At 40.7% G+C, this 21315-nt stretch overlaps 1 protein-coding gene and 1 long non-coding RNA gene across 10 annotated transcripts in view; one reads left to right on the forward strand and one right to left on the reverse strand.

Annotated features, from left to right (window-relative positions):
• Positions 1-3: 3 nt before the first annotated feature.
• LOC107500065 lies at positions 4-13128 on the reverse strand. 2 transcript variants are annotated; one of them, XR_004953139.1, is made up of 4 exons: positions 13052-13122; positions 11560-11714; positions 11257-11479; positions 4-3499 (listed from the first exon to the last, which is right to left on the reverse strand). It is a non-coding gene; the product is annotated as an uncharacterized LOC107500065 (long non-coding RNA). The 2 variants fall into 2 exon arrangements; XR_004953138.1 differs by lacking the exon at positions 11560-11714 and having other exon boundaries at positions 13052-13128.
• PRTFDC1 (phosphoribosyl transferase domain containing 1) overlaps positions 12767-21315 on the forward strand; it is an 83557-nt gene continuing 75008 nt past the window's right edge. For 4 of the 8 annotated variants that reach the window (XR_004953137.1, XR_001594418.2, XM_016124862.2 and 1 more), the window contains exons 1-2: positions 12791-12838; positions 19337-19443. Coding sequence is in view for 6 of the 8 variants with exons in the window: in XM_016124862.2 (XP_015980348.2) it covers positions 12791-12838; positions 19337-19443 (155 nt within the window). In the remaining 2 variants the exon portion in view is untranslated. Of the gene's footprint in view, positions 12839-13416; positions 13503-13590; positions 13692-19336; positions 19444-21315 lie in introns of those variants that run through there. The other 4 variants (XM_016124871.2, XM_036228110.1, XM_036228108.1 and 1 more) reach the window with 4 other exon arrangements.

A 21315-nucleotide genomic window follows, 5' to 3' on the forward strand; every position in this document is an offset into this window, starting at 1 on the left:
TAAGTACAAGAAATAAGACTAGGTGTCAGGTGCTGTGTGCCTGTAAAATTAGTTTCATTATCTTGTATTTGATATCTTCACATACCAAGTCTATAAATGCAGCAAATGTATAGGCCCATAATTTGCTGAAGGCTGTGTAATTCATTAGCGAACGCAGAAAGAGGCACAACTAGTGCCGTTTCAGAAGAAAACCCAAAAGGTACAGATAGGATAGTGTCAGAACTTTGCAGCAATGATAACTTCTTGAAAAGGAAATGGGGTGCCTGCAAAGGGCTGAGTCCCCATCAGTGAAATATTCCTGACTGTATGTCAGGAAGAGCGCAGCAGGAATCCTCGCTGGGCTAGATGACCTCAAGTATTCCTCCTGCCCCAGCTTTGGCAATTATGTTCATGGAGAACTTAATTTAAAAAAAAAATTCATAGACATCTAAGCTCTTGGAAATTTAATGAAAGCATTTCAAGTCATAAGAAATTGAAAGACAGACAGAGCTCTTGGTTAATTTTATGAAGCATGTGACTTAGTTTTCTAAAATGCCATACAGGTTGGTGAGCTTTCTGGGCCTCAGACCCTGGGCTGAGCGAGTGCATGAGACTGTGGGCCCTGAGGGTCTCTGTGCAAAAAAATAGACACAAGTGGAGAGGAATGAAGGGAAATGGGGAAAAGAGGAATAATACGAGTGACAGTGAGCGTGATGCTAATGTAATCATAGCAACAATCACATGGGTTAATCCTGGTTGATCTAATTTTCACAGGAGAAACTGAATCACACAGTTATGAGTTCTGAAATCAATTGACCTTAGAGGTCTATCAATATTATAAACTCAAATTCCTACGTTGATGGACCAGGAGAAAATGGAGAATGATAAAGTCTGTCTTAAAAAGACAGTGTAGACACCAAATTTTGGTTTTGTTTTTGACCTGGACTTTATTAGATTTATGTTTCTCTATGTTTGAAATATAATCTTTAAAAAAAAATATTTGGTTATATCTCTCTTTTCCAGGAAGCATGAAAAAAAGGAAACCCTCCCACAATCTCACATTAGCCATAACCAAGGAGGTTATATAGACTTGCTGTTAATGTGTCTATTGGCTATTGGCCGAATGTTTTCTTTTATGTCTTCAAAACAGAGTAGGAAACAGTTGAGGCCAGGATAAGAGCTGTTACTCTAGGACAGTGATTCTGACCTGGGGATGATTTTGTCCCCTTTTCCCTCCTGTGGGACTTTTGGTACTTTATGGGGGATATTTTTGATGATCACAGCTGGGAGTGCTACTGGCTTCTACCGGGTAAAAGTTGGGGATGCTGCTAAACATCCTGCATATACAAAACAGCCTCCAGAACATTTATTCAGTCCCAAATGTTGATTTTGCTATGACTGTGAAACCTTGATCTAAGACCAAGTAAAATGCATGGCAGTTTGCATACCTGGGAAACCTCATTGGCAAAATAAATCTTCTCGTCCTCCAAACCTAGAGAATCTTAGCACGATGTTGCCTAGAGCTTTTTACAGATGGAGAGGGAGCATCTTCTGTGCATTCTCCATTAATTTTCATAAGGTCCCAGAATGGGCCATGTGGAATGGGGGACTACTTCTTAGATAATTATTTCTACCATCTTTCTCTATTTTTCTCTGTATACAAAGCAAACTGACTTAGGGAAATTTTTGTTTATTTGTTGTTTTACATCATTTTATGGTTTGCTTTTGAGGTCAGAGTGTTCCTTTTTATTGTTCTTTTACAAAAAGAAGACAATGTGGAAGAAGATTCAGAAAAACCTTTTTTAAATGTCTAATCTCTATAAAAATAAGAAAAAGCATTGGAAACCTGTTTCGGGTTTTCTGAATTAACACAAAGAGGTTTCTGAATAATTACCAAATGATAACTTTAGTAACTAGTCTCAATATTTGTCAATTTTTAAAGTTTGCTATTTTAAAAAAATTCAATCGAGTTGCTTAAACAACTGCACTGAACCCAGGAAGTATGCCTAAAGCAAGAACTTAGAAACACAAATTAGTTTTAAGACCTAGAAAAAAATGGCTGAAAAAGAATGCGGAAAGGTCACAGGTAACAAAAAAAATCATAATAAAAAAAATATGACTTGATTATCAAGGTGAAAAAGTAACGAGTACATTATAGTTTCTTATAGTTTCTAAGACAATCTGTCTCTGTCACTTAAGCTTTGGCAAAATCCCCAGACCCACGTAGAAGTCTGAGTCACTCATCTCTCATTCCTTTATGCTCTGTAAAAGGTGACCTGGGTGTGTAATCTATGACTGACTGTGCTGAACATGCTGAGAAATTTGAGAATAAAGAGCCAATGATATCAGTCCTAGAGCGAGAAAGAAATGATTTCTTGGCTAAGCATTTGACCTTACCACACTAGATTTTTCTGGTCTCCTATTCCTTCGAATGGCCTTAATTGAAAGATGTATTGACTATTTCTTACCTTCGTGACTTAAGATTGTTTGTTATTTCTGTGTTTGGGTATGAACCAAAAAGAATCTGAAGGTTATTTCTCAAGCCGCAAGACAGTGTTGGCTCGAGCTTCAAGTTCAAAACGATCATGATAGTTTTGCTGAGCTAATAAATAGTGGTGAATTTGAGGCAAAGTGAGTGCTAAAGGAAAAAAAAGCAAAACAAAACCCACTAACCACAGTAACCGAATAGCTTCTATAATGGTCTATGGAAAGAGAATACTGCTTCTCCCAAACACCAAACGTAATGCCCACTCTGCATCAAGGGACAACTTTTCACTAGGAGACTTTCCACGGTTGCTCCTTAGAGAAACACTTAGAAAAATGTTAAGTGATTTTTAAATTTGATTGATTTATACTTGTTCCTTAAGTATAAACTACAAATATTGAGTTTTTGATGTATTTCTGTTTGCTAATAAGTGTATTTGAGTATATTCATGAATTTTAAAGTAAACTTTTATTGTCGTCCTTCATATTACAAACATTAAGAGCATTAAATCAAGCTAATTTTTTCTTCCTAAAATTTAAAAAATAGAACAATAAGTAAGAAATATCTTTTTAATTTAGAATCCATCACTATTTGTACTCACAGGGACTTGTCTGATAACTTACTTTAGTTTTACACACACATGATATAAAGAGAGAACAGGTTGATAAGACAACAAATATAATTTCATGGAAAATATTACCTCATTTACATGAATAAACTTTATAGATTGTATATATATTTACTTAAAACTCTTCAACAGATCTGTTCATTAATGCAAAATGACCAGAAATTCCATTTAAAATTATTCTATTTAAATAATAGATAAAATGTATTGGGCTCTCCTTAGCTACTCAGTATTCTGAGCACATATTTTGTTTAAGCCTCACATTAACTCTAAGAAGTAGGAACTAACATTATCTTCATTAAACAGATGCGGAAAGTAAAGCAAAGAAGTTAGGAAACTTGCCCAAGGTCACGTGGTAGGAGGTGAAGTCTGAGTTTAAAGCTGAGTGTGCCTGACTTGGAGCCAAAAGCCTGAAACAGAGCACCATAAACTTTTCATTAGTCTAGGTATTACTTTATGGACTACGACAATAAAAGCACATTGTTTAAGGTAGTCTATAGTTAAGAATTAATCACAAATTCAAACTGACTGTTCTTATTAGTTCCAATTACTAAGCTTTTAACATATGTTAACTAATACTCTTTTCCCTCAAACCTCAAAGTATTTTTACAATAACATCTTATTCATGTTCATTTAAAAAATCCATAAGACTTACTATAATTTTCCATTGAACACAGACATTAATATTGTAAGCTAAATTTAGCAATGTGTATCAAGAACCTTAAAATATTTATACCCTCTTAGAAATTCCATTTCTGGAGAATTTATCCTCAAGAAATTGTTAAAATGCATATAAATATTTTATTATAAACATATTTATGTATATATATTTATAAAATCAAAATATGGAAGTAATAAAAATATATCAGGGAATGATTAAATAAATAATGGCATCGTTTCAGATGGTGTTTATTCAGAGTATCTTATACATTGGAAAAATACTCATTTTATACATTTATTTTGCTTAGAGTATGAAGCAGAAAAGCAGGTATAGAGCAAGTATTTAGTCACAGTTATGTAAAATAAACTTCCCAGAATGATAAAATTGGAAGACACCAAAACACGTTTAAAACGCCTTTATATTTTACTTCTATTTTTCTTATTTTCTAATATAAAATAGTTTGCACGTACTAATTTTAGAATGGAAAAATACATTTTAGTTTTCTTCTTAAAAAGGTATAGGTCAGTAAGACGGCAGAATAGGAGGGCCCCCGCTCGCATCTCCCTATAGTAACAATACTCTGGCAACCATCCCTGGACAAAAGTGCCTTTATGGGAGCTTTGGATCCGGGTAGGAAGTTGTGAAACTCCATGGAGCCTAAAGACCAAGGAGGCCCACTTTGAGAAGGCCCGCCCACACGCACATGGCAAACTCACTGACCATGGTCCTGGCTACAGACCCAGAAATGGTCCTTTGCCCTGTGGACTTGCTATATCCTTGTTTGGTCTTATTCTTGCCACCAGCACCATCTGCCAAGGAACACAAGAGGAGTCCTACCTCTCCGTGTGGTAATAGGCCTGCCACTCAGTCTTGGATGTGGACCCTGAAGTGGCCTGTGACCTGGCTCCGGTCCTTCTCAGTTACAGTCCAAGAGCCATGGGAGGCATGCCCATCGGTGCCACTGAAGGAAGGCCCACCCGGCTTGGTCTGATTGTAGAGTCCAAAGGGGTGGTCCTGTAACGTGGCTCTGGCCCCTCTTAGCCACAGTCAGTCTTGCCTGCCCAGTGACATGGTAGGAGACATAGCCTTCCATGCCCTCAAAGGCAAGCCTGCTGACCTGGGTTTGATTTTAAGTCCTTAAGCAGCCCTGTGACTGTGACCTGGCTCTGGCCCTGTATATCCACAGTCCAGAGACAGTCCTGTTCACCCAGGAACCCAGCAGGAGGCACTCCTATCCATGTCCCCAAAGGCAGGCCTGCAGTCTTTGTTCTGGCTGTGGACTATGAGGCAGCCCTGTATCTCAGTACCAGTCTTTCTCAGCCATTGCCTGGGACCGGCCCTGCCTACCCAGAGACCCACCCTGACAGGAGCCCTCTCAGGGGCATGGTAGAAGCCACATCTGTCTGCTGTGTACCTAGTAATGGTCTCACTATCTACAGACCCAAGTGCAGATCCTGAAGTGGACTCTTGTCCCAGCATCAGCCCTACTAACCAAAGTCCTGGAGGCAGTCCCATCTACCCAGGAACCGGACAAAATCCACGCCCACTTGAGCCCCTGGTAAAAAGCACACAAACCCCGTAGGCTGAAAGCTGAATGCTTTTCCTCTAAGATTAGAGTAACACAAAGGTGCCCACTCTCACCACTTCTATTCAACATAGTACTGGAAGTCTTAGCCAAAGTAATTAGGCAAGAAAAAGAAATAAATAGGATCCAAATCAGAAAGGAAAAAGTAAAATTATTTGTTTGCAGATGGAACCATCTTACATAGGAAGCCCTAAAGACTCCACCAAAAAACTGTTAGAACAAAGAGGTAAATTCTGTAAAGTTGCAGGATACAAAATGAACACATAAAAATTAGTTGCTTTTATATACATTAGTGATGAACTACTGAAAAAAGAACTGAATAAAGCAATCTCATATACAAAAACATCGAAAAGAATAAAATACTTAAGAATGAATTTAACCAGAAAGCGAAAGATCTCTACACTGAAAACTATAAGACGATGATGAAAGAAATTGAAGAAGACACAAATAAATGGAAGATATCCTGAATTAACACTGTTAAAATGTCTATACTATTCAAAGTGACCTACAGATTCAATGCAATGCTTATCAAAAGTCCAATAGTATTTATTTATAGGAATAGAGAAAAACAATTCTAAAACTCATATAAAACCACATAAGACCCCAAATAGCCAAAGCATCCTTGAAGAAGAAGAACAGTGCTGGAGTCAAGATGCTCAGTGTGCTGACACTTCTTGATTTCCAAATATGTTCCAAAGCTATAGTAATCAAAAAGTATGGTACTAGCATTAAGACAGACACATATAGAAATGAAACAGAATAGAGAACCTAGAGAAAAATCTGTGTATATGTGATGAAGTAATCTATGACAAAACTACCAGGAGTATGCAATGTGAACAAAATAATCTCTTCAATAAATGGTATTGGGAAAACCGGATATCTCACATGCAAAGTAATGAAATTGGATCCTTATCTTACAACATAAACAAAGTTACCTTGAAATGGATTAAAGACTAAAATATAAGACCTGAAAACATAAAACACCTTAAAAACAGGGGGAAAGCTCCTTGACATTTGGTCTTGGCAATACTTTTTTTGATGTGACACCGAAAGCACAGGCAACAAGAGTAACAAAACAAAACAAAACAAAACAAAACAAACCTCCCCCCAAATCAAAAAAGCATACAGGTAGGACTACAGCAAACTCAAAAGTGCTACATAACAAAAAAGAAAAAAATTAACAAAATTAAAAACATTTGGAGAAAATATTTGCAAATCATATATTAGATAGGGTGCTAATATCCAAAATATATAAGGAACTCATACAACTCAATAGCAAAAAGCAAATAACTCTAGTTTTTAAAAAATGAGTGAAGGTCCTGAATAGACATTTTTTCCAAAGAAGGCATATGAATGTCCAATAGGTACATAAAAAGATGCTCAGCAGTGCTAATCATCAAGGAAATGCAAATCAAAACTACAACGAGATAGTGCCTCTTAGGATGATTGCTTTCAAAAAGATAAGAGATAACAAATTTTATCAAGGATGTGAAAAAAACAAAACTCTTATACACTGTTGGCAGGAATGTAAATTGGTACAGGCTCTATGGAAAACGGTAAGGAGGTTCCTCAAAACATTAAAAATAGAACTACCATATGATCTAGCAATAAAATCTCTGGTGGTATAAATGTCTATCGACAGATGAATGGATAAAGAAAATGTTATATATATAATTCCATATAAATCCACAAAAAATATGGAAATCTGCTATTTGTGGCAACATGATTGAACCTGGAGGATAGTAAGCTAAATGAAATAAGACAGACAAGGAAAGACAAATACTATATGATCTCACTTATACGTGGAATCTAAAAAATAGTCAGATTCACAAGAGCAGAAAATAAAATGATAGTTTCTAAGGTCTGTGGGAACAGGGATAGAAATGGGGATATACTGATCAAAAGGTACAAACTCTTAGTTATAAAATAAATAAGTTCTGGGGATCTAATGTACAACATGGTGATTGTAGTTAATAATATTACATTGTATATTTGAAATTTGCTAAAAGAGTAGATCTTAAGAGTCTCACCACACAGACAAAGATAACTATGTGATGCAAATGTGGATGTGTTAATTAGCATGATTGTGGTGATTATTTCACAATGTGCAGCTATGTCGAATATCATATTATATACCTTAAATATGTTGAGTTTTATGTGTCAGTTATACCGCAATAAAACTGGAACAAAAACAAAAAATTAAAAGTTATAAAAAGAATTGCTAAAACATCAAATTTGACTGTGAGTCAGTTTCAACATTCCATGAATCCTACAGGTAACAGCTGTGGTGGTGAGTGTAGTTAGAGACCCCTAGTTAGAAAACACAAAGAACTCCGTTGCTTCAAGGACAAATCACAGGACTATTAATGTGGGTGCTACGATGGATTCCCATTGAACTAGATGTCAGAGAGAGCTCCTTAGAAATAACCAGGTGCCCTATAAGCCTGTACCTTCATATGGCTTGACATATCATACCCTAACTTTGCTTCCTGTTTTACAGGGGTATCCTACATGCTGGCAGTGTCTTATTTAAAATTGCCTTTGGAAGCCACCACACTATCGTTCAATGAGACGAAAGGGAATTGCCACAGTGAGATGGCTTCCGTCTCTCTTGCTATTCAGAAGGCTGATCTTGTTCACAGCTGGAGGGAAAGGAGAAAGTGTGAGTGGAGGTGAGTGGGAATATGTTCCTTGTGTCTTAGGACAATATAGTTTCACATCAGCTTGAAGGACAGCACAAATTGCAAAGGCAAGGCCTTTCAGAGGCTGAAAAAACCCTTAGCCATGTCCAGTTAAGTTCTTATTGCTTATCTTTAAAAAGAAAGTTAATACCGATGGACAGAAAATAATGTTACATTTTAAATATTTAGTCCTGTCAAGTCTATATTTAAAATCTTTTCCTTTGAGAAAACATTAAAAGTATAAATTTAAATGTTTTATAATAATGCAATTAAAAAAACTTTTATCAACACCTACTGAAAAGGTTTCTAATGTCAAAAAAGTTTAAAAAACACCACATTTTGCCACAGCCTTCTTGAAATTGACAGTACACAGTGGCGTGTTAGAGGCTTCTAGAAGTCCTATAAGCATAGACATGTGTTTAACTTAGCTTATCTCATTGTTCCTCAAACTCAATGAATCACATCTTCTCTGTCAAATATAAAGAAAAATGGATCAAAACACACTTTGGGAAGTGTTGCTCTCGGCAGATTAGTGTCCAATCTTTTCTTCTTTCTCAGTCTCTTCCCCCATGTGAGACAACTCTAGACTTCAAGCCACAGCTCCCCAACCTCTTTCTCAAGCTCCCCCAACCTCAACTCTCAAATACAACCCAGAACTTGGCAACAACTGGATCCGTTGCTAGGATATTGCCAGTGGGTGCTGTACATCAGCTCTGATCTGAAGAGAATCCATGTACAGCTAAGAGAATAAACAGCTCAGTTCCCATTCCAGTTGGTTCTTAGTCTCCCCATAACACCAGCCAAAGTTACTGTTGGCTAAGTGAGGTCCCTTGTTTTTTTTCTCTTTAAGTGGATTTCTTGCCATTAGAAACAGCACTGGCTGAGGCACCAATTAATTTTGCATAAGCTGCCACAGCACCATTAGATGCTAATCCGTTCATTCATAACCACAAGGTATTGTGTTAGGGTCATGTACATGACTTGTGCCTCCAGCCCTGTGGATTTATTTCGTGCTTAGCTGCGAGTTCCTGCAGCTGTGTCCTTTCAATGACTGCTTTATGGTGGCCAAGAGAGTCGAGGTCGGCTGCCAGGACTTTGAGATCTGGAGGACCACATGGACACATTATTCTTTTGCTCTGAAGCTATCCAATTCCTGTTCCGGTCAGTTGGGGAGATAGAGAGGGGGTATATCTGAAGCAGCTCACCACTTACTGTTGATGCTATTACTCACACCTGATACTATTACAAAAGAACAGGCTTAAATGTCCCCATGGTGCATTCTTTAGTGGAAGGTTAATTAGTAACGAAAGAGTAATAATACAAAACATAATTCTCAATGTAGCTCCTAGCTTTATTTGTAAGAACTACTATGGAGCCATTATTTTCTTTACTCTAAAACTACACATTGGATTCAGGCTGCTTCAAACAAGAGGCCAGGCAAGAGGGCTTACTATGCTAATTGAATACTAATAAGGCTTTTGCTTAAGTTGTTTTGTGTTACAATTATTTGCAACTAGATTTCTTCTGTATTTATGTAGAAGGAAAAAAATACCTCTAGTGTAGCAAGATTTTTAATAGCCTGAATATTTGGAAGAAAGGATCTTGCCACTTTTTCTTTTGTACTGGTGACATTTGTAAAGGGTTTTGTTCAGCACTATGGAAAAGCAAAATACCATCATCATTATGACTGGCCTTTGTCCACAGTGGATCTCATCCAGACTAACCAGTGACTCTGTGACTAACAATCTGAGTCACTAAGTTTGATATGTTTATGTATTTCAACACAGTTCTCAGGCTGAGAGTCTTTTTATTCCAGATTTCAGGACTCAGAATAAAATGTCCTTCTGTATGTCAAATCTAGTGCCTCTGACTGACTGGTTCTGAGTAATTCAGTGCATTGATTAAATCGTGCCCTCCATAACAGATTAATGTTGGCAGAAGTTGAAGAATTAGGATGTACTGTCAGGACAAAAGTCTTTAGCTTGGTGGAGAATTCAGGTAAATATTCATATTTGTGTTTTCATCATGGTAGTGGCACAAGATAATTTCAGAATTTAAAATGTGGGAAACCTACAACTAAAATTGGATAAGGAGGATGACAGAAAATTGAAGTATATTTACCAGTTATTAACTTTGTAAGGATGTTTATCTTTATTCTTATAGTTTCTTCAAAGAAATATCAAAAAATGGCTGAGTTAAAAAAATCCTTTTTTTATGGAAAATTCCATTCTTTTAATACTTTTCTCATTTTACTTTATCTATTCTCATACCAGTCCCAACTTGTCGCTAGATTGTAACTGTCCCTGATTGATCGCGCTACACCCATCTTTAAGAGTCAATTACCCTGTCATTTTCCCATCAGATGACTTTACAAATATTTGGTCACACATTTTCACAGCATCTCAGATTAATAACACCTTATAGTTTTATAGCAGTTTTGAAAGGGTTCTCTTGCATGTTATCTCATGTTAACCTCATTATCACATGCAGTAGAGCAGAAATGTATTGCTTCTCTTACAGATGAGAAAACTGAGGCACATTACATTGATTTAATTGGCTAAGGTTACAGGAATTGTTACTAGAAAAATTGGAATCTTAATCCAAAGCTATTCTACTAGACGTAACAGATATTTGAGATTTAAAAAGAATTAAATCCTCACAATGCAAGATTAAGAACAAAGCCTGGACAGATGAGTTGTTATTCTTGGATATTAGTCATTGCGAATACTATTTGTAAAACCAAATATTATATTGTATTACATTAATAATGTCCAAAGTATAGACATGTAATTAAAATGTTAACAAAATATAAAGCTAATAAATAAAATTAACGCAATTAAAAAAATGACGTATTCACAATTCTGTACTTTTTATAGCATGTCCTATATAGGTCTCTACATAGGCTGTTCTTGAGTGTGCATTTATAAGATTCTTGCTGTCATCCAAGCAAGTTATTTTTTTTCTTTGTGAACCTATTGGGTTTAACATCTAATGGCCTTTCTGAGAAGAGATTTATCTACCATTTTCCTTTCATCTTCCACAGTGCCCGGGCGAGGCACACAGTTGCTTATTTGACAACTGAATAGCAGCTACGTCTATAACTTATTTTGAAGTCCCATGCCCCTGATCTGGCTGATCACTCACACCAGCCTCTTATGGGTAAGTTTGACTGTGCAGCAATAAGATGGTCAAGTGGGACATCTGGAGGCATGGATCATCAACCACCTGCATCGGACTCACCTGAGCGTCTTCCCAGTGCAGGTTCTCGAGTCCCACTACACAGCTACTCCACCAAAGTCAGCAGGGTAGAGCTCCCCAAAGATTCTTCTGAACCCTAAAGTTGTATCATCAGCAGAGTGATACAGCACTTTTCAGTTCCTGGAAGTTTTGGTGACATTGGGTATGAGTGAACATGGTTCCTGGGTTTGGTCTTTAACAATAAAAATAGAAGATGGTCCTTCACCTTTGGGAACAAAGGTGAGAGGCAGACTGTAAAATGGCCCCAAACAAGGACCTCGGACAACAATGAGAGAAAATGTTTACCTGTGCACTAGGAAATAGCTTGCAGGATGGGGTACCCCATCTGAGAGATCCACGGAGCTGTCTTCTGTCCACTAAGCTGGCATTTAGAAAAGACTAAGACCAAACATGCCAAGCAGAGCCAGAGACCGTATCTGGAGGACTAACATTTTTCCAATCTAGAGAGACATTAACTGATTGATAACAATTTGTCCCTCGAGCCAGACGAAAAATCAACATTCCTTTTCCTGCCTTGTGTCACAGGCCGAAGATGAAGAAAATCATCTTTTGGGGAGGCCTGAGTCTGACAGCTGTGTGCAGAGCAGGACTTCAAATCCATAGCAGGGCTGCAAAGGATTTAGCAGGGTAGCAGAGAAATGAACACAGACCTAGAGGGAAGGCAGGGCCCTTGATGGACGGACAAAGGCCCTGGGGACGGCTGGGATTAGGGGTTGAATGAACAAAAGATTCATAAAAGGATGTCTAATCTGAAGAGAGTGATTGCTTTAAACTGCAGCTTGAAACAATGAAAATCCCACCATATGTTCTTACAAGAAGTAGTAAAGCAGATAATTTGTAAAAATCGCTCCCTTTCCTTTTTTCCCCTCTTGCTAAATGCAGTTAAGAAAAAGGCCCTCTTTCAAAGCCCAGCTCCTAAAACCGCGGTCCCATCCGAGGTAAAAGCAACCGCGTGGCTTTCAAACTCCGGGTCTGGCAGTTCGAGGATTGAAAAAAAAAAACAACCGGAGTTTTCGTGCACAGTCCTACTTCGAGAACCGCAGGCTCCTGCACGGACTCCCTTGGGATAAAGAGTGCATACAAATGAGCAGGAAGGATTTAACGACATCGTTTGCCTGCAAGCTGGGACGACAGACTTAGGGAGGCAGGGGACCAGGGAACGCGTTCTCTTCCCGTGCGCATCCAGCCGCGGGCAGCTTCGTTCTCCCGAGTCGCAGCTGGACGCGGAGCAGGCGTGGTCCGGGGCTCGAAGGCGGGCGGCGGCGAGGGCCGCGCCCGGGGCCTGCGCTCAGGTGGAGCGGGCGCTGCTCCGCAGCTGCTCCCCACGTCCCCGCCCTGCAAACCCGCTGTGGGAGGGGGGCACCGTGGCGGAGGCGCGGGAGTCCCGGTGGACACCTGGTCCTCCGCGCGGGCTGGCCCAGCCCCTGCCCCGGCCCCGGCCCCAGCCCCCATCCCCCTCCCCCCACCCAGATCCTTCCCGCGCCCTTCTTCCCTTCCCGTTTTCCCCGGGAGAAACATGGCCGGGAGCAGTGAGGAGGCGCCAGACTACGGGCGAGGCATAGTGGTAAATGCAAACTCCCGATAGATTTCGGACGGAGCCGCGCGCCCCCCGCGCTCTCCCCTCCCCTCCCTTCCTGCCGCCCTCGTCTTAGATTCAACGCCTGAAGTGCGTTCGGGCGAGCGCGCGCCGGCCCTGCTTTGTTCTTCCCGGCCCGCGGGGACCGCTTCCACCCTCCAGCCCAGCCCTCCCCTCCCTGCTGCCCGCGCGTAATCTCACCAAACACTTCTCATCCCTTCACGCCGCGCTCTCAGTGTCCGCGCTCGGCTCCCCGCCCCTCCGGGCTAGGACTCCGCTACTCCCGCGTTAAGCCTGTGAGGGGCTCGGTCCCCACTGCTGCCCGCCGCCAGGAGTCACCCCTGGGACCCGGGCGGGTCTGTGAAGACCCCAGTGGGCTACTCTTGGGGGGGCCTCCTTTCCTTTGTGCTTGCTCTTGAGTTCTCCTGCGCGGGCCTCAGGTTTTGTTTTCCAAAAGAATACTGAGGATTCTCGAAGGCGGCTATTAAACGAAGTAGCTCAAGTGGACAGAGTTTACGCTTTGAAACCGAGACCCTGTCTCTGAGGTCTCTGTCTAAGCTCGAGATAAGCTTAGTGCCTCCCCAGTTTCCTCGTCTGCAAAAGGGGCACAGCACGAGACGGAGGCCCTTTGAGCAAACTGGAGAGGATGCATGTAAATATCTAGTGGTGTGTCCGGTGGGGAGGATGTGGGATGATGGGTTCCCAGACCAGAGCCTCTGTATCCCTGGCAGCCCTTTGCGGAGTCGGCCAGAGGGTACCCGTCTCTGTGTCCTGGAATTAAGCTGGATCTTGCCCTGTGGACAGCAGCTTCACCTTCCCGCTCGCATGGGTTCCGTAGAAGGTGGGGGTTGTTACTGTGTCGAGTTTAATGTAAAACAGTGGTGAGGGTGGCAGGTGGGGTTAAAGTACTACATTACGATTCTTTTTTTCAGAAATAAGCCTGTAAGTCACAGATAATCAGTGATTATGAATGGACTGCATGGTAAATGAGTTATAGAAGGAAAAACCAATCATTCAAATGGAGCGGTTCAAGTTGAAATGTGTTCCTCAGTAAAATTTAACAGCGGGGCTTTTCTTCTTAAAGGAACAGGAGTTCATTTATTTAACCATTGCACACACCTTGGCGGTTTTGCTGGGTTCCAGGCGGTGTTCTAGGCACTAGGTATACAGCAGGGAACAAGACAAAGCTCTGTGTTCATGGAGCTTACATTCTAGAGAAGGGATGTACTCAGGTAGCATGAAAACAAGTAAATAAAGATGATAATTTCAGATCTTGATATGTGTAATGAGAAGGAAAGAGGAGAAACAAAGAGGAGGAGTCATCCAGAGGGTACCTATCTCTGCGTCCTGGAGGAGGGCTGGGGAGCACTGCTTTTGCTCAGATGATCAGAGTGGCCTCTTTTCTGTAACATGTGAGCTAAGATCTGAAGGGCAAACAGGAGGTAGCCACCAAGAAGCAGAGCACTCCATGACAGCACGTACCAAGTACAAAGAAATCATTACGTCCTGATTACATGCCCAATTTATGCTTTTAAAAAACGTCACTCCAGTTGCCATGAAGAGGATGGTCAGGCCTGGGCATGGGGGAAAACGGAGGGAGATGAAAATGTAAAAAGGGAAATAAGTTCAATTCTGGACGGACTGAGTGTGTAGAGCCCGTAGGATGCACATGCAAGATGCACAGTACACAACTTGAAATTCATATTTGGAATAAATTTGGAAATCCCCAGCAAATAGAAAAATACCTGGTGCTTGGGAGTGGATAGGAATGCCCAGTGAAATGGAAAAAATTTAAAAATGCCGTTAAGGTTAGAAATCCAAAAAGTCTCAAATGGAAGAGGCAGTGTGTCCAGGAGAAGCCAGATAAAGAGACCAAGAATGAGCAGCAAAGCAGGAGAGAGCAGGAAAGGTGGTAGGTACTCAGGGAATGGAGTTTTGTGGACGGGGATGAGGGGACTAAGAGGTCATCAAGAGTGTCAGATGCTGCAGAAATAGCTAGTAAGGCCAGGATGGAAAAGTAGCATTGTATTTAACAATTACAAAGCCATCAGTGAGAAAAAATCCATCCCATCACTAAAGTGGCTGAAATATAGCAGTACTATTTAAAAAATAGAGACTTTTAAAAAAGAAATGTGGTAAATTTGTATGACTAATAAGATAAGTAGATTGTTAAAGTCTAAAAAGCAAAATGATGGAATAGTGTAAACAGCCCAATCTATCTATGTCAAAAGAAGCCCTCAAAAGCAAGGTAATTTTCTAAAAGATGCAGGGAGCTAATGAGAAAGCCCATCAAGGTAGGAAATACTCGATGTATAATGGAGATAGTTTCTGCATTTATGTCATTTTCTCCAGTAGAACTCTGGATAATTAGATTAATCTTAAGTTGGATATAGACAGGTGAGGCAAACTCAGAGTGAGTTCAAGATGCTGATGTTCATGTATGGGGTTCTTGGCAACAGATGAAGGGTGGGACTCCCCACTTCTCTGATGGTGGAGGGGTAGCCTTGACCCTGAAATTGGAGAGAGTGGGGCCCAGAGTTTGGGGCCTCCCAGCAGAGAAGAGCAGAGATTCACTTTTTATATGTGTTTCCAAACTATGTTTCTCCCTGGGGGAAACCACTTGAAAAAATGAGGCAAGAACTATTTTAAGCAAAAAATTATTTTTAATGACTTAGAGAGAAGGCTTTCAATATATCTTCAAATGAGAAAAAGAAATGGAATGAGTTTTGGGATCTGATGTTGTCTAAAATGGCTCCGCTAATATGCTTGTCACTTCCCTAGCTTGGCCATGTTTTGCGTCTGTGAACAGAGAAAGCATTGTTCTGAATAAACTTAGAGCATATTATCTGTGATACTGAAACTATTTAAAGACTTCTCATTTCGATTTTTTTTTAAAGCAGATTAATAACAGTTATCTACAGTTCATAGTGGTCTCCATTCCTTTGGGGTTAGGACTTATTTACAATGCAATTTGCATGCACTGTTAAGGGTAACAAAGGGTAAACCAGTAGTTCCTTTATCTCCAGTGGTCTTTTATCTCAACAAGGAAAACACTATTTCATGTTCGTTGAAAATAAGGCCCGTTTGGGATTATAGAATAGTACTAGAGAAATACATTTCTTCTACTTTTAAGTTTACAACTTTAGAGTAATAAGAGTTTGGCAGGTAGGTTTGAGGCCCCTTAAATTAATCAGAGCATAGAATTTGTAAGTAAACTATCGATGTTTCAGTACATCTAAATGGTTAACAGATTGCATAAGTACTACAGACTAGGTGTGGATAGAAGAGTTTTATATCCATTATCTGTTGTATTTAATCCTCACAGTAACCATATGAGGCAGGCATTGACTCCACTTTACATTTCTCTGTCTGCCTCTGAGCTCCAAGTTACCACTACAGCTTTTACCTATAAGTTGGTTTTATTTGTCATTTATCATTCTTTTCTTTATGGGGCATCGTTTATTAAGCACTTAACATACACCAGGAAAATGTACTAGGAACTCTAAGTACATTATTTGTTCTAGTCTTAGTCCTCATAACTACCCCATCCATAGGTTTTAACATGTCTTATTTAAAGGAGGGGGGAACTGGGTCTCATAAAGGGTAAGTAATTTCCCTAACATCGCAGCCCGTGTCAGAGCCGAGCTCTAGAATAGGAGAGTAGCCTCTGAGATTTAGCCAGAGCAGAGGACAGTAAAGGACTTTCATGGTGGGAGGAATGGTCTGAGAAGACCATTAGTTAAGGATGCCCCCACCTGGAAGCGCTCCCGGAAGTAGAGTGGGTAGTGTGTGTGGTCTGGTAAAGGAGCCAGAAAGTGCTATGCACTTGGACGCTGGTGCTGGTCAGGGTGCTGGTCTCCCCGGTGCTGGTCAGGGTTCTCGTCTGGTCTTACCTTGGCCTGCCAGGAGAGCTGGAAGCTGCTCACGTACAGCTGGTGGTTCAGGCTCTGACCACCGCTGTGGTACTGATGGTTACAGCAGGCCCGAGGAATTCTCGGGTGGAAGCCAGAGATGCTCTGTGCAAACTCAACAGTTACACCCAGCCAATTTGCTGGTCGAGAGACAGGGCAAATGTGATACTCTTCAAATATGCAGATGACATGCACCATTGGCTATCAATCTGCTCACAGCCAATATGAACTTCCAGAGCCTTGAACGGTGGTGTTCTTTATTACAAGGAGACAAACTGAGGATTGAGGCTGGAGTTCAGGTAGTATTGGGTAAACTGCAGGTGGAGACTGTGTTATTCATTCGGTCATTTAACAGTTTCGAACACTCACCACATTCCGGGTCAGTGTCCTGGGTACTGGGGATTCAATCATGAATAAGACAGACACAGTTTCGGCCAGAGGAGCTAATATTCCAGGGGGAGGAAACAAGACAAAAGAAGCGTACACACACCACATGTCACATCCCACGGGAATACATGCTGTGAAGGAAGGTGAAGCTGGACGAGAGGAGCACGAGGATGAGTGGGAAGGAGGTGGGTGCTCTTTTAGGCAGATGGTCAGGGACGTCCTCTCTGCGGAGGTGACATCTGAATGGAGACTTGGAGAAAATGAAGGGTACGCCGTGTGGGCATCTAGTAAAAGAGTATTATAGGCAAAAGAAATGGCAGGTGCAACACTCCTGAGGAAGAAGCATGCTTTGCACGTTGGATGATCAGCAAGGAGGACAGTGGCCGAAGCATAGTGAGAGAGGAAGAGAAGTCAGAGAGGGAAGCCCTGTGAGGACTCTGGATTGTACTCAGCGAAATGGGAAGCCCTTGAAAAACTGAGCAGAAGACTGCTATGATACAATGCACCTCTTTAAAGGGACCTTCCAGCTGCCATGTGGGGCAGGGGTGTGTGCACCGAGGTGGCACAGACGGGGAGGGGAGGCAGGGGGGATGTTGAGAGGGGGTCCCGGTTACATTGTTAAAGGAATTGATGATAACGTTTGCTAATAGGTTGTATGGAAGGGATGAAAAAAATGAGAGTCAGCGATAACTCTAAGGTTTTGATCTGAATAACCGGGAAAATGAGTTGTCCTTTATTGAGAGGGAAGGATAAATTTGGGGGGAGATATCACAAGTTTCGTTTGGTTGGCATTCTAGAACTCAGAACTTGAATGGAAGCAGGAGGGGGCTAGATGCCCTTTCAAAACCTGAGCAAAAGAGAACTGGTATTAAGTCCTGGGTGAGAAAAATGGAGAGCAGGAGAATGTCCCAGCATTAAATGAAGTTCAGCCGGATTCTAAGACAATACAATGAAACCAGACTGAGCGAGCCAGGGGCAGAAAGGGGCAGGAGTCTTCTCAAGGGGCCTGAAGAGAAACCTTTGATTGAACAGATAGGTGTGAGGGGCACTAGGAGTTTGGGAGAGATCAGAGGGTGGGAACAGGCCTCCAGAAAGAATGGGCCCTGACTTGAGCTTCTGAAAAGGGAGCTGAGCTTAGGATACAGAATTCCGGGAGGCTGTAGGTGCAAAACAGACAGATGAACAAAAAGAACGTAGCTGGGAAGGATCGTGACTTGACTGAAGACCAAGCCGAGCATGGGAAGGGTAGTGTAGGAAACTGGGCTGGGAAGTTAGGATAAGTCTGCATTGTGAAAGGCCTCGAAAGCCTAGAGCTTGACAGAGCAGCCTGACAGAGTGTGCAGGAGTAAAGAGCTGGACCCGGCAATGCGCCACGGTGTGCTTTGAGAGTGGTGTGCTTCAAGAGTGCATGACACTTTCGTGGGGCACCCTTTCTTGGCGATCTGAAAGTCAAAGTAAGACCTTCGCCTTCATTTCCCCTCCCACCCCTTTACTATTTTAACCATGAAACATGCACATCCCATTCTAAGCAAGAGGAAGACTTGCTAACAGCCTTCCTACCACCCGAATAGGCCAATTTTCTGGAGCAACAGTTTTCCAGTAAGACTGCTTTTAGTTCCCATCACAGTACGTCCTTCAGCAGACTTTACCAGGAGGATGAGATGACTTAGAAGTGTGGGTCTGCACTGATTCCCGGAGACATGGACTTTTAATAGGAGGCATTTACAATGCATAGAAATGTAATGGTGTATATAAGACAGCATAGTGATGTATGATGATACTGTCTACATTAGCATAACTACAAATATAATGTTACTGACATATCTTCATAATGTCTATAATTTAGAAAGAAATTCTATGTTTACACATATACACTCTTACAAACAGCACCACCAGGTTAGCTATAAGACACTGAGTTTGTATTTTTATTGCATACTGTCAAGTTTTGGGAATGGAGTACATGCTCTCACCTCGGCACTAGGTCGTTTGTCAGGTTATATGAAACAAATTACCTTGTCCCATTGAGCTTTTCGTAGATTGATAGAGTATAAATTAATGTCATATTGATTGTCAAACCTATTCTCTGGTTTTAATATTCTGTTTTTTTTTTAAATGATAACTTTTTAAAAATGTTTTTAAAATGAATTTCCAATGGAAAATACCATAACCAAAATTATCTGATTTACAGATTATGGATGATTGGCCAGGGTATGACTTGAATTTATTCACGTACCCGCAGCACTATTATGGAGATTTGGAATACGTCCTCATACCTCACGGCATCATCGTGGACAGGTGAGTGTTGCAGCCTGCATCAGTCTTGGTCCTGCTCCCTCTCTCATGTGAATCATGTCATATACTGTAGGACCCTATTCCTGAGTCTCTTTTATAGAGCGACGGATGGAACTTTTCTAGGACAGAGAATTTGGTATAAAAAGAATCTGCTTTAAGTGCACTGTTTTACCTGGACATTTATCCAGGGGAAGTGGTAAAAGGATATACATACGTAAGGTTTTACATTATAAATAACAGCCAATGTCCTGTCCAAATGGGAGATGGCAAGGCATTGCGTCTCGTCAGAGGACCTTTGTCTCACATTTTTTCAGAGACTCTTGAGTTAAGAGGTGACCTTTGCCTTCATAGGACACACCCCTAAAGCCCTGGCTTTTCCTGCAGCTTGCGTTTATTTCAGAGCGAGTAATGTATCAGAGGTCAACCAGTCAGCACAATTATATTTTCCAGCCAGTGGTAAAGTTTTGCGGCTTGAAAATATCTGTGCAGAACTATTTCTAGAATACAGTTTCTAGTTCTTTCTGACCCAGCTACATAGATATACTCCGGCTACTTCCTAGCTGAGCAGCTTTTTCTCCCCCGTTCATCTAAGCTCCCCCGTTCATCTAAGCTCCTAAATTGTCCCCCACTTGTTCCTTGGTTTTTAGAGAGTCTCCTCCAGTTCAGACCAGCACAAGTGTCAGGATTTATAGGTCATGCCCCTCTCACAAAAGAGCCTTCATGCTCAGACTGTTACCTTTCCATGTGCCTCTCATTTCTGCACGAAGGTCAAATACTTAAGCCTTCACATTCATATGGAAAGCAAGCTTTGTGGATCTCACAGTGCCTTCCCAGGAACCATAGAGATTCAGAAATTAGGGTCGGAGAGGCACTGGCGAGTAGGAGCAAATGGAGACTTCAGGGCTCCTCGTCCACCTGTTCTTTAAACCATACTTCTGCTTCTATTTTTTTTTTCTATGTTATATCTTTGAGTTAAAATTTAACTTTATGAAATAGGTCCTCAGCCGAAAGAAAGTTTGAAAAACACTAGGTGTTCACAATTCCCAGTATATTATCTTTCTACCATTTTCTATCTGTAAGCAAAAAGAAATGTCATTCTTTCACTCAAATTCTAAAATTTTCTATTGGATAAGATGTGCATACTGTGTGTTCTCTCAAATAATAGTATATTATTAACATAAGGTCTAGTTTGGGGTTTCTTATGGCCTATGGCTTTCTATGGAATATAAATTCTGATCCTCAAAGAGAGAAGATTGTTTCATGAGCAAATAAACTTCAGAAATTTTCATCTCCCAAATTGTTAAATCTCCCTGTTGATGATTCATATTAAACATATGGAAATCCTGAAGGAAAAAAAAAAAAAGAGAAAGAAACCTGATTGATTTGAATAATTACAACGAATTTTGTGGGTTTCTTTGTATTCAGTTCACCTCTTAATAACTCTCAGAAGGATTTTCCTTAACAACGGTTTGGGAACTCCCATGTTTAAACAAATTCCTCCTTTTCTCACCTGTGTTTTATGACTTACATTAATTGAATCCTGGTAAGTTTACCCAAAGTCAATTTCCTGTGGAGGAGAATCACCCCGTGAGCTTGTTAAAATACACATTCTAAAGCTTTCTGTCCAAAATTGTGATTCAGTGGTCCTGTGAGGGGCTCAGGAATGCCCATCCCACCTTTGAAATGAATTTATTAAGATATAATTTACATACCATCAAATTCACCCATTGTAGGTAAATGATTCAATGGTTTTTAGTAAATTTTATGGTTGGGCAACCATTACCACCATCATTTTACAATATTCCTATCATCCCCAAAGTTTGTTTGCTTTCAACCTCTGTTGCTACCTTCAGCATCAGACAATCATTAATTATT

Source organism: Rousettus aegyptiacus, unplaced genomic scaffold, assembly GCF_014176215.1.
Source record: "Rousettus aegyptiacus isolate mRouAeg1 unplaced genomic scaffold, mRouAeg1.p scaffold_m13_p_10, whole genome shotgun sequence".
NCBI lineage: Eukaryota > Metazoa > Chordata > Mammalia > Chiroptera > Pteropodidae > Rousettus > Rousettus aegyptiacus.